The following is a 13,474-nucleotide window of genomic DNA, read 5'->3' as shown; positions in this document are numbered from 1 at the left end:
GTACAATTAAATAGAATAAACTACGAGTCGCTGCTTGTTAGCATCACAGCATGCTAACCTTAGCGCGTATGTTGCGTTTACAATGGGCTTTTAACGGTTTTATTTCAGTTTGTTTTAGGTAACACATCTTTTAAAAACTGCTTCCATTGATATATTATAAGCTCATTTATTTCTGTCGGTGTTTTTCTGTTTTATAAGGATAGTTTACTAGCAGCCATGAGGAAGACGAACGGTTGCATCTCTCACGTGTCAAAACAAACCGAGTCTGCGCATGCGCACCGTTTTGATTAGCGCGTGTTTTATTAGATAATGTACTTAAATAAACAACGAATTTAATCTATAGAAACATAACAGATTAGCAGTAAAACATGGAAGAATTAGCATTGATTTATTGACTGTATCATAGTGTCATCACGTCTTCAAAATAGCGAATTTTACCCCCTTGATCCCTTGCAATTATATACATTTTAACATCAAACCATGTGCAATAGGCTATGCTTGTTCATTTCAACTGAAGAAATGATCCAAAATAAGGGTTGTAGCAGGTGCTTTTGATCTGTGGATTTGCCAACCATCTGCACAGAACAGGCTCCTTGTGATGAAGGGCTATACAAATAAACATGACTTGACTTGACATAGTGAAAATATATAGATACTTTATCCACCCCCGTAGGGAAATTCACACTTCCAGCAGTATCTTTGTGTTGAAAATTGCACTACTATTCCGCTTCCACTCCCCCATGAAGTTTTTTTTTCAATATGGATTTAGTCAAAGGAAAAAAAACACAAACTGCTAACTAACTACCTACCATTCTGCCCTTTTGTATCTGTTTCATCTAGGTAAATTCCTGCCTATGAAAACTATGCTGGGTCCTAGATACGATGACCAAGTTGCAGAGGAGAACCGATTTTACCCAAACATGCTCTCTAACTATTTGAGGAGTTTAAATGTAATTATATGGATTGCCACAGTTTGGCTTTTATTGAAAATTGTGTTACGTGAATGTTTTTTTTTTGTCTCTGTAGGTTAAAATGGGTCTGCTTGTAGATTTGACAAACACAACTCGCTTCTACGACCGCAATGACATAGAAAAAGAAGGCATCAAATATGTTAAGCTACAATGTAAAGGGTATGTGCTATTTTTTATACTGTCCCTTTTAAAAGTATGGGAATGGAGGGGGTATTTTGATTGACTTTTCATTGTACATCGAAGAAATTTGGGTTCAGACCCAAAGAAAAATGCAATTTTACACACTTAAAGTACGTTCTAACTTTTCCCCAGTCACGGAGAGTGTCCATCTAAGGAGACGACTGCTATGTTTATCCGGCTATGCGAACACTTTATAGAGAAGAATCCTACAGACTTAATAGGTAAGATATTTTCCTCCAAAAATTGATTTGCAACATTTGTTTCTAAACAATATTGATACCTCATTAGGTTATAATAACAGTCATATTTTTCCCCAAAATTGTATCTCACAATCATGGAAATTTCTGTTATGATTATGCTTGATTTGGAATTCTTTGTTGATTGGCTGGTAGTAAGAGGCTTAGTATTGTTAGCTATTACTAGATATTTTTCAATTAGGATACTGAAATGTAATTCATTTTTGCCAAAAATAATGCTGAAAAAAATACCAAATATGCCGACTGGAGCAATGATTGCAACCCAAATACTTTAAAACTCACGAGATGCTTGTGCACATTGAAAAGTAATGTTGTTTGTATTTTCAATTTTTGTATTTTTGCTTCATTTTTTAATTCATAATTTTTAACCACTTTTTTTATCTTTTGGCACAGAGGTTTTCAGTTTATTCCGCTCAGTAATGATTGCTGTAACACTGAATATTGAACACTTTAACACACACTTCCTGAATTAAATTTCAGACACAATTTCATCAGCACAGACATATTAAGGCAGAAATACCTTCTGAGTACAAAAAAGAATATTCCTTTCCAGGGAACTGATCATCTCAAGCACATTCAGCCAACAGGGGGCTCTCTTTTTCCGTTTAGGATCGTCAATAATTAAGTCTCATAGATACGTTCTAATTAACGCAGAACTGTATTGTACACAAACCTCCTAATTGTGTAAGGGTTTGTCCAATCTTCAGCTTCCAGTTGATTCGGTTTTATGCAGGTTAGACAACTAGACTTGTAACAGGGATTTCTAGGTGTTTATTCTGGGGTAATTCTAATTGGCCAAATCCATAGCTTTTGAATAATATAGTTGTAAACTTCCCATTCATTTCTATGGCATCGACCAACTCTTATGGTCACACACAAGAATTTACATTGAACAGGCCTGTGAGTTTGTCAAGGCAAAATGGGTTGATCCAATAATTGTTTATAAATACCACGAGATGGCGGCAAAGTTAATGTTTTTAATAGATAAAGCGCCTCTACGCACCTTAACATACAGTATTTGCTTGGCGCCAAGATGAGGAAAAAAAACAGATTGTTTAAACACATCAATATTTTACTCATTCAGGATCTGGAAATTTGATATGAAATGTCAAGAAAATCTCAGTTTAGTCTCAGAGACTAAATGTTGAAAAACAATCGCTGGAGCGAAGCAGTTCCGTTGAGTTTTTTGTTTTTGTTTTTGCAATAAAACTAAAGCACAATATATTCTGGGTTTATAAATATAGCACAGAGCTTTGTGTGTCCTTCACAAAAAGTGTTGACAGTGTTGGCCTTTCATGTTTCTCATTGGAAATGGGCGTGATTTTAAAAGAAGGAAACCCTGAGTGTGTAGAAAATTCACAAAACCCTGTCCTCACTCCATTCCTGTGAAGACTAAATTTTGCTGGATTTTCAGGTGGCCTGATGAGATCCAGGGCAAGACTTGAGGCCTCTTGCTGACAGCAAAATTGATATCACTTGAAACAATGTAGAGACTGCTTAACGACTGAATAAATTAATACATTGAGATATCAAGTGAACACATTATGAAGTATATACGCAAATATTTACGAAATTGATGATGTGATGACTAAAATATATGAAAAGTTGATAAGAGTGAAAGGGAAACTCGTAAAGTCATGACTACATAAAAAGTGACACTTTCATGCTGTGTGAAATAAAAATCCATCAGGACATGAAGCTTTTTCTTGAATTTATTTACTGCCAGTAAAACGGGATCCTTAGTGTACTGTACATAGCTGTCAATAGCACTAAATAAGTTAAAATTTCCTTTCCTTCTTTTTTTCGGGAGGGAAAACATATGTAAATAAGTGTTCATGAAGTATTGAGTACTTGCTCTGGTATCAACCTAGAAAATTATTGCATTAAGCATTTCCCATTCGATTGGCACAAATGGAGTCTTGGTTTTCCTAATGTGCAGAATAATTGTTTGTTTGTCAATTACTATTCTTGTCAATTTGCTGTACTGTTTCAAAGGTGTCCACTGCACTCACGGGTTCAATCGGACGGGCTTTCTCATATGTGCTTACCTGGTGGAAAAGATGGACTGGAGGTAAGGTTCAGTGCATTATGTGTGTATTTTTTATTTTTAATCTGTTAAAAAACGAGAGTAGCATAAGAAAATGTTACAGGGCTTGATCGCACCCCCTGCAATGAATCACAGGGTTTGTACGGGTTCTTGAAATCCTTGAAAACGCTTAAATTTTAATGTTGCATTTTCAAGGTCCAAAAAAAAATGCTTGAATTCTTGCTGAAGTCTTTAAAAATGCTTGAAATTGTTGCCATTGCCATGTTTCTTAGCAGTCTAACTCTATAGACCATGCAATAAATGACGCCAAGTTTAAAAAAATGCAGCATTCATCCCTTCTTCGGTGTGGATGTTGGGTGACCTCTCACAGCGCCACCACACATTTATTGGAAACAGGTTGAGATGGTTTTGGCCCCGTGGCCTCTAGTCATGGGCTTTACACGCCAGTAGCGGCGGAAAGAAGCACGACAGTAATGTCGTGTACTCGGAAAAAGTTGCACACAATAGAAAAACCAGCTTACAGCAATGTCCGGATATCTTTAGACATCCCCCAAAAAATGTCAGTATCTACCGTTGTTCGTAACTCAAATGTTCGTAAGTAGGGGAGCGTCTGTACACATTAAACAGTCATGGAGACATCACACACCCCTGTCTCACTTGACATTTCATACTTACATACATCATACATACATACTGTACTTTATTTATTTTCTGTGTTTTCCGTATTGATCTTAATTCTTACCCAACCTCTATAGAGCCTCAGTGTTCACTTTACCTCTGAAAAGTGATGAGTCCCGGGGACTCGTATGCTCAAAAATCTATGGGTCCCAACAGCGATCTATGGGTCCCCGAAATTTAGTGTTATCGAGGTTGAAATTGTAAATCGGTGACAAATATATAATACAAATCTATATATTCATTCAGTTTTAATCATCAAATTATAAATTCATTTTCTGCATCAAATTATTGTTGGTAATATACCGATTAAAGGGATAACCACAAACCTGTTTTTTTTTTTCATTTTCTCCTTTTATACATCCTTTTTTTCTTAACTTTTTTATACAACATAATAATTCGTAATATAATGCATCAAAGCAAGTGAGCCGTTGCGAGCCGGCTTACTTGAATGAGTTGAGCCGAAAAAAGACGGTTCTCTAAAAAGAGACGGACTTTCCACCAAACTCGAGATTGGCGTGCAGACAAAAACTCGAACCGTGAGACCAAAACAACATCTGCCAGATCTGCCTGACGAAAAGTTTGGAGTGCGGCAAATCTTTGTTTAAAAAAAATGTAATTGGGTAATAATGACAATTTTGTGTCCAAAAAGTTGCGTACCGGGGACGCACGTTGATTTGAAACTATGCGTCCCCAGCAAAAATGATGCGTCTAGGACGGAGGGACGCAGGCAAACGAGAACACTGGAGCCTTTACTGTGTTTATAAGCAAGTTTGACGTAGCCAAGTTGCGCGTATATTGTTGGCAATGAATGGCAGAATTCATGCCAGTTTATAGCACCCCATTTACACAAAAAGATCTTAGATCATACTGGAACAGCTAAAAATAGTACAAAGTTTGCTAGTGGCAAGATAGCGACTTTAATTTAGTCATCAAAGCCAATAAAAAATGTTATTTTAATCGGCGTTGGATATTGTTCCTTTAAAGGTACTGAAAAAATTGGCCTTGAAAGTGCCTGAAAAGTGACAAGCCAGAGCATCTATCTAATTCCCTCCCCATCAGCCTGTGATCTTGCTCGCTAGTTCAGTAGTTGCTGTGTGCCGGACAGTGTCACGATCAATCAGCCTGCACAAAGCTGACCAGTTAGCAGAGCTTATCGTTTTCACGCCAGATCGCTTTAATGTGTTATAGTGACTGATCCTGGTGACTTGCATTAGGGAGGCCTAGATCTTTAGAAAGAGGAGCGGCAGGTCATCGGAGAAATGAAGAATTCCTGGAAATTGTAGACCGATCACACCCTCCAACCACCCACTACTTCCTGTGTAATATACTTTCCCAATGCGTCGGGCTCTTCCTGTGTGTTGAGAGATAATGTTACTATCAGATAAACTCTTTACATAGCGGTTCTGTAATCTCCATGTATTGCATAGTAATTACTAATTTTTCTATTGAATGGACTTATCATTAATTTTAATGGGTGGGTATGTGTAGTTATGCAGTCACAGAGCTCATATTTAAGGCAAATTTAGAATGGTATGCTACAAATACTGTCATAGAACTGTGATCATTTTCTCATAATAGTCAAGTCAGGTTTATTTTGTGACACCCTTAATCACAAGAAGTCTCAAAGGGCTGATCTAAAACCTATACAAGGGCAAGGAAAAATTCAACACCTCAGCATGATGAAATTAAGAAACCTTGATAAGGTGCTGCCCATGAGATAATCCCCCCTTTGAGGATTGCCAGGCTGCAATTGATGTTGCAAGGGCATTTACAAACAGAACACAGACATCAACATTAAATACAGGTCATTCCATTTACTTAAAATTAAGATAATTTTGCTAATTTCAAATACTAATTTTCCTTGATATGAGTACAACTATTCGTGAGTTGAAAATACAGTTGGCATTGAGAAATATTTTTCTCATTTTACCTAAATTAAAACCCAATATGAAATATAGTAAAAGAAGAATCACGGTTTACGGATATCTTAACCGCCTGGGCTGTCTGTGCTCAGCTTCCCGTGGTGTGTCCTGGGCAAGTACAGGCTAGTGGTGCAAATCTGTTTCCAGGCCGTTTTCTTTTGGGTGGTTTTGCTCAAGCACATGATACAGATCGTACTAGTTTCCATTGTTACCAGTAGCAGGCTGACATTTCCTAAAAACTATGATTCATATTTCTAAAGATGTACTTTAATATACTAACATAGTCAGTATTGATAATAGGGCAGAATATTGTAAACAACCCCATGATGCAATGGGGTACAATTTCAAAAGTATTGAGATATACACTACCTGATCCAAGATTCCATTTATTGTTATGAAGGAGCCATATTTATGCACAAATGATATTTCTGTGATGCTATTGTTTGTCATATTTGCAGAATTTCTGGTTTTACGTCTGTTGGAATTTTATGACAGAATAGTAGTAGCAGCGCTGACACCTCAGTATTGATAGGTGTATTGTAAAGAGCCATGCAGTGATGTATTACCATTTTTTTAGCACATTCCGAATTTATACCTTGAACTAATTATCGGGCGGATACTAATACCTGGTATAAGTACTCAAACATGCCGACTGAGTATGATACATTATGCATCTCCTAAATAATCTGCTCGAGTTGCACTTTAATCAAGTTAAAATATTCAACGCAGCTTTTTCCAATGAGCAGCATCTGGTCAGTGTGTGAGTTTGCAATAATCCTGTCTGCATTGACTCTTATCAGCGTGGAGGCAGCCGTGGCGGCGTTCGCTCAAGCACGGGCCCCCGGGATCTACAAAGGCGACTATCTCAAAGAACTCTTCCGGCGCTATGGTGACGAGGAGGACGCGCCCACCCCGCCCACGCTGCCTGAGTGGTGCTTCGAGGATGATGATGGTGGCGAAGTGGATGATGAGGGCAATGTGCTCAACCAAGACTCCGGACCCAGTTCGTCCGGGTCGGCGCCAGGAAAGCGAAAGAAGGAAAAGCTCAAACTGGTAGGATTGTATTGAAATGCTTTACACCAGCGGTCTTGAACGTAGTGCCCGAGGGCACCAGGGTGCCCCCTAAGTAGAGCTGAGGTGCCCGCCGACCTGTTCTAAAAATAGGTCACTAGTTCTGGGTCATGTGATTTTTCTAGTTAAATGATTTTTTGCCACATTTAATTGGAAAACCCTTGGGATTCAATGTATGATGACCATTTCAAAATGTACTCATCACAGAAACATCACTATCAGTCTGCAACAAGTACCCGAAAACTATAAATCTGAGGTAGTTCACCAACAAGTCCCCTGCTAGGTCACTCAAGAGATCTTTCTTTGCAAACTTGGATTCGTTACATCCAAGATCGTCCAGTAAATGCAAACGTGTAAGATATTTATTCCAAAACACACGATAATGCTAAAAGAGGGAGTCGTCCAAGGAGCATCCTTATCAGATGCCCGAGCCACCTCAACTAGCTTCTCACCTTATCTCTAAGTGAGAGCCCACACACCCTGCGAGGGAAACTCAGTTCAGCTGCATGTATCTGGGATCTTGTTCTTTCGGTCATGACCCACAGTTCATGACCATAGGTGAGGGTAGGAACGTAGATCGACCAAGAAATCTAACGATTTTGCTTTCGGCTCAGCTCTTTATTCACCACGACGGACTCCCCGAGGAAAACAGTCGAATGCCTTCTCCAAGTCAACAAAACACGTGTCGACTGGATAGGCAAACTCCCATACACTCTCGAGCACCCTGCAGAGTATGTAGAGCTGGTCCACTGTTCCACAGCCCGGACAAAAAACACATTGCCCCTCTTGAATCAGAGATTCGACGATCTGACGGACCCCCTCCCCAGTACCTCCGAAAAGACCTTACTAGGGAGGCTGAGAAGTGTGATTCCCTTGTAGTTGGAAAACACTCCAAGTCCCCTTTCTTGAAATGGGGGACGATCAACCCAGTCTGCCCGTCCAGATGTATAGTCCCTGATGTCCACGCAATGTTGCAGAAGTGTGTCAACCCTGACACGCCCACAACGTCCAGAGCCCTAATGATCTCGTCACTGAGGAGCTCGGATGTCGTCACTGAGGAGCTTATTGACTATCTCAGTGACATCATCCCCAAAGATATTAGAGGCCACTAATAGGTTTGTTTTAAAGAAAAATCGGATTTCCCTGTCCATAGTAATTTAAAAAAAAGGGGTGGGGGAACTCTCTTATGAAAAAGTTTGGAAACCTCTGCACTAAATACTCTATGGCCATGTGTTGCCTCAACAAGTTTCACAATGTGCTTGTTTGCTTTTCATCCTCAAATCGCAAACTCTTTATCTTCTCAAGTTACGTTAGATTTGACTTCTCCACTCCACAATAAGTTTTTTCTCTCACTAGCCCTTCTATGATGGAGTTGATACCACTCGTAAAAAAAAACAAAAACAAAAAAAAAAACCTCTCGGAGACAATCACTTGGAAAGGAAATGTTCCCCAAAAGCAAACCCTTAAGTGCATTGCGAGTGTCGAGGCAAATTCAATTTCTCCCCAACGTGATGCGCTGTTGCATTGGGTTGCGAGGGGCCCAAGCCAGCAAGCAACAACTCAGCCTCCAGCATCATTGAAGAAGTGCGGTCGTGGGTGAGTGGCCATCTCAAGGTTAATAACACCGGTTGGTGGCCAATTTGGAAGAGTAGACTTCACATTTGCTTCCGTGGACTGCATTCTCTTCAAACCCTTTACAGGGAACGCAGTCGTTGGCATGAAGGATTGCACGCCTTTCGCAAGATTTTTCATTTATGAGTCCTCATTAGCGAAATTCAAGAAATGACATAATTGGTGGGTATGTTGCGCTCAGTGTTCGTACTTATGCTCGAAATCCTTGAAATGGATTTTAATATTTAATATTGCGTATGACAGAGTTGATAGAGAGGGGTTTTGGCAGGTGATAGTAATGTATGGAGTGGGTGGAAAGTTGTTGGAAGCATTGAAGAGTTTTTATGTGAACAGCAGAGCATGTGTAAGAGTAGAGAGTGAGACAAGTGAGTGGAACCCTGTGTTGACTGGTATGAGACAGGGGTGTGTGATGTCGCCATGGCTTTTTATTTTGTACATGAATGGTGTGGTGAGAGAAGTGAATGCAAAAGTATTAGGCAGAGGTGTAGAATTGATGATAACAGTCGAACAGTGTGGCAGGTAAGTCAGTTGTTGTTTGCAGATGACACAGCGCTTGTGGCTGATTCTGAGGAATTATTGAGAAGGTTGGTAATGGAGTTTGGAAGAGTGTGTAATAGGCGTAAGTTATGTGTGAATGTTGGGAAGAATAAGGTGATGAAGTGTTGACGTGATGGAGTGGGCATGGCGTTAGAAATAAGGTTGCATAGACAGGTCCTGGAAGAAGTTTAACGCTTTAGGTACTTGGGTTGTGATGTGGCTGCAGTTGGTGGAATGAAGTGCGAGGTATTGCACAGAATGAATCAATGTTTTGAGTGCTCTGAGGAGAGTGATGAGCAACAAGAGTATGAGTATGGATGTTACAAAGGGCACTGCATGAGAGTGTGATTGTGCGGACTGAGTTGTATGCTGCAGAGACTTGTAGCCTGAACGCAGATTTGAGAAGGAAATTAAAAGTTTTTGAGATGAAGTGTTTGAGGAGTATGTTAGGAGTGACAAGATTGGATGGATTGAGAAATGAAATTGTGAGAGACAGAACTGGAGTAGTAGTGGAACTGAGCAAACGTGTGGATAATAGAGTACTCTGTTGGTTTGGACACAGGAGAGGATGGATGAGGAGCGAATGTTGAAGAGGATCTACAGAGCCAAAGTAAATGGAAGGAGACCAAGAGTATGTGTTTGTCTTGCTGTCGGTCACCCCTCTCGAGGGATATGACCAGGGCAGATGGATGTATAAAATATTGCTCTTTGGCTCTTTCGGCTAATAAACAGATCCTCAGATTTTTTTAAATAACATATTATCGATAATAAAATATTATGCACAAAATTATTAAGTAATTATTAATTTAATATTTTTTACAGGGTATCTCTGAGAAACAGATGAAATATAAAATAAAATATTCAAAGATCAAAAAAAGTTTGGGGGAAAATACCAAACAATATAAACTTTTTACACACTGAACAGATTTAAAGTTGAGCAACTGATCATATCGTGCTAAAAATTACCCTCCACTCGATACAACGAGCGGTATTTGTCCATTTTTAAAATTCTGCTTATCCTTGCAGAGGACCAGGATTAATCACCGGTCAATCATAGGTAACATTCGCACGTATAGATAATCTATATTATTCTAAGACATGGGTCACCAGCCTTTTTTAGGGTTCATACAAGTGCTTTAAATTCTTAGAAAAATGCTTGAATATAAATCTAATGTTTTCAAAGTCAGGAAAATGCTTGAATTTTGGGTAAAGTGTTTGAAAAAACTTACCATTGCAGTGTTTTCTGGCAGTCTGTCTGAATTGACCACGCTTGTAAATGGATACATAAAAGTGCCTAAAATGATGGTGGCTCCAGTCTTTATTATCAAGTTATCATGTGAAGCGTTACGGCCGCATCCAAGAGAACAGGTTTATCAGACTAGTCATGGGAATTCCCGCTCTTTTTCAAGAAGCGTCTCTTTTGTCTCAGTTCACTTTTTTTGGCTACCTAACGACTTCTCGGATTATTCTTATTTTTGTGATATATTATAATCCTGTTGCTATTGAGGTGCAATAAATATTACCAGGTCCTATAAACCAACTACCGTAAATTCCGGACTATAAGCCATGACTTTTATCACAATCTATCAACCCTGCGGATTATGCAATGATGCGTCTAATCTATGCATTTTTTTCGAATGGCCGCCAGGGGCGCCTGAGCAGAAAAGGTAAGGGTGAGTCCGGTGGAATATATGTGTCAAGTAAGACGCAAGTTTAATGTAACTTCGCGCTTTGTGCATGAATAAAACTAGCTTGAACAGACCCTCATCATGGAAAAATTATTATTCGAAAGTGGAGGGATTATTATCATATTGCGAATAATGTGGCGAAACGAATGAATTACATGAAGAAACGTCCAACATAGCAGAAATGTTAAGCGCAGGTTCCTATTTATCTGTTGGAATTATCATGTGTTTTGGAGCAAATGTTTACACTGTCGAATTCTATGGATTGTCCTTGATGTAACCAATTTTTAAGCCATTTTTGCGGACATTCAAAGAAGTTGAAGGACGGCAAGGGGACGTAATGGTAAGTTACGCAGGCTTTGTACTTTTCAGGTATCATGTTTAATTCGAATTGTTTCTTTGCCGAGTACATTATATCGATAATCTCAAGAGTTTAAGATTTCCAATGGTGTGTGGCATGATATACAGGACTGTCTCAGAAAATTAGAATATTGTGATAAAGTTCTTTATTTTCTGTAATGCAATTAAAAAAACAAAAATGTCATACATTCTGGTTTCATTACACATCAACTGAACTATTTCAAGCCTTTTATTATTTTAATATTGCTGAATTTGGCTTACAGCTTAAGAAAACTCAAAAATCCCATCTCAAAATATTAGAATATCATGAAAAAGTATACAAGTAGGCTATTCAACTAATCACCTGAATCATCTAATTAACTCGAAACACCTTGCGAGGGTTTCCTGAGCCTTAAAAACACTCAGCTTGGTTCAGTAAACTAAATCACAAGTATGGGGAAGACTGCTGATCTGACTGCTGTCCACAGGACCATCATTGATACCCTCCATCAGGAGGGTAAGACACAAAAAGAAATTTCTCAAAGAGCAGGCTGTTCACAGAGTGCAGTTTCAAAGCATATCCACAAAAAGTCTGTTGGAAGGGAAAAATGTGGCCGGAAACGCTGCACAACCAAGAGAGATGACCGCAGCCTTAACAAAATTGTGAAGAAGAGCCGCTTCCAGAATTTGGAGACAGTGGGCTGAAGCTGGAGTCCATGTATCAAAAGCCACAGTTCACAGACGTGTCCGGGAAATGGGCTACAATAGCCGTATTCCCATGGTCAAGCCACTTCTGAACTCAAGACAACGGAAGAAGCGTCTGACTTGGGCTATGGAGAAGAAGCACTGGACAGTTGCAGAGTGGTCCAAAGTCCTCTTTTCAGACGAAAGCAAGCTTTGCATTTCATTTGGAAGTCAAGGCGCCAGAGTCTGGAGAAAGGCTGGAGAGGAGCAAAATCCAAGTTGCTTGAAATCCAGTGTGAAGTTCCCACAGTCAGCAATGGTTTGGGGAGCCATGTCAGCTGCTGGTGTTGGTCCACTGTGTTTCATTAAGTCCATAGTAAATGCAACTGTGTACCAAGAGATTTTAGAGCACTACATGCTTCCATCTGCTGAAAAGCTCTATGGAGATGAGGATTTCATTTTCCAGCATGATCTGGCACCTGCCCACAGTGCCAAAACCACCAGTAACTGGTGCACTGACCATGGCATCACTGTCCTTGATTGGCCTGCTAATTCCCCTGACCTGAACCCCATCGAGAATTTGTGGGGTATAGTTAAGAAGAAGATGAAAGACACCAGACCTACAAATGCAAATGAGCTGAAGGCCGCTATCGAAGCATCCTGGGCATCAATAACACCTCAGCAATGCCACAGGCTGATTGCCTCCATGCCACGCCGGATTGATGCAGTAATCCGTGCAAAAGGATTCCCAACCAAGTACTGAGTGCATCAATGGACATTTTCAAATGTTTGATTTAGTTTTGCTGTTATAAAATTATTTTTTTACTTGGTCTGAGGAAGTATTCTAATATTTTGAGATAGGATTTTTGAGGTTTTTTCAGCTGTAAGCCAAAATCAGCAATATTCAAATAATAAAAGGCTTGAAATAGTTCAGTTAATGTGTAATGAATCCAGAATGTATGACATTTTTGTTTTTTTAATTGCATTACAGAAAATAAAGAACTTTATCACAATATTCAAATTTTCTGAGACAGTCCTGTATTTCAGTGTCTGGTGACATTAAACAGACACGTATTTGTTTATCAAAAGTCCAGTGGACTATCGGCGGGCTGTTGGTACGTTGAGGTACAGTATATTATTAAAACTCTTTGTGTGTATCGTCTTTCTTTCTTTGTAAATATTTCATCTTTCAATGTGGGGACATGCAGTTTATAGTCAGGTGCGGCTTGGGTATGTACAAAATGTTTTATCCTTCAAAAATGTACTGGGTGCAGCATATAATCAAGTGGACTCTATTCTCTGGAATTCACGGTAACTGTTCTTCTCTATTCAACTGACTTGAATGCTGTTCTGACAATTTAAAATTTTTGACATACAACTTGTTTGAAAAGTAATGGAAATAGTAACTTTCACTCGTAACTAGTTACTCTTACGATAGAGCAGTGGTGTCCAAACTACGGCCGTGGCCCGC

At 39.3% G+C, this 13,474-nt stretch overlaps 1 protein-coding gene across 5 annotated transcripts in view; it reads left to right on the top strand.

Annotated features, from left to right (window-relative positions):
• Positions 1-13,474, top strand: part of rngtt (RNA guanylyltransferase and 5'-phosphatase) — a 232,015-nt gene that overhangs the window by 935 nt on the left and 217,606 nt on the right. For all 5 annotated transcript variants that reach the window (XR_015848263.1, XM_088324944.1, XM_088324943.1 and 2 more), the window contains exons 2-6: positions 841-950; positions 1,027-1,130; positions 1,284-1,372; positions 3,404-3,479; positions 6,856-7,108. Coding sequence is in view for 4 of the 5 variants with exons in the window: in XM_088324943.1 (XP_088181069.1) it covers positions 841-950; positions 1,027-1,130; positions 1,284-1,372; positions 3,404-3,479; positions 6,856-7,108 (632 nt within the window). In the remaining variant the exon portion in view is untranslated. The remainder of the gene's footprint in view (positions 1-840; positions 951-1,026; positions 1,131-1,283; positions 1,373-3,403; positions 3,480-6,855; positions 7,109-13,474) is intronic.

Source organism: Urocampus carinirostris, chromosome 20 (assembly GCF_059441175.1).
Source record: "Urocampus carinirostris isolate Australia breed hairy pipefish chromosome 20, RoL_Ucar_1.0, whole genome shotgun sequence".
Taxonomy (NCBI): domain Eukaryota; kingdom Metazoa; phylum Chordata; class Actinopteri; order Syngnathiformes; family Syngnathidae; genus Urocampus; species Urocampus carinirostris.
This window is presented reverse-complemented; position numbering and strand designations above follow the sequence as displayed.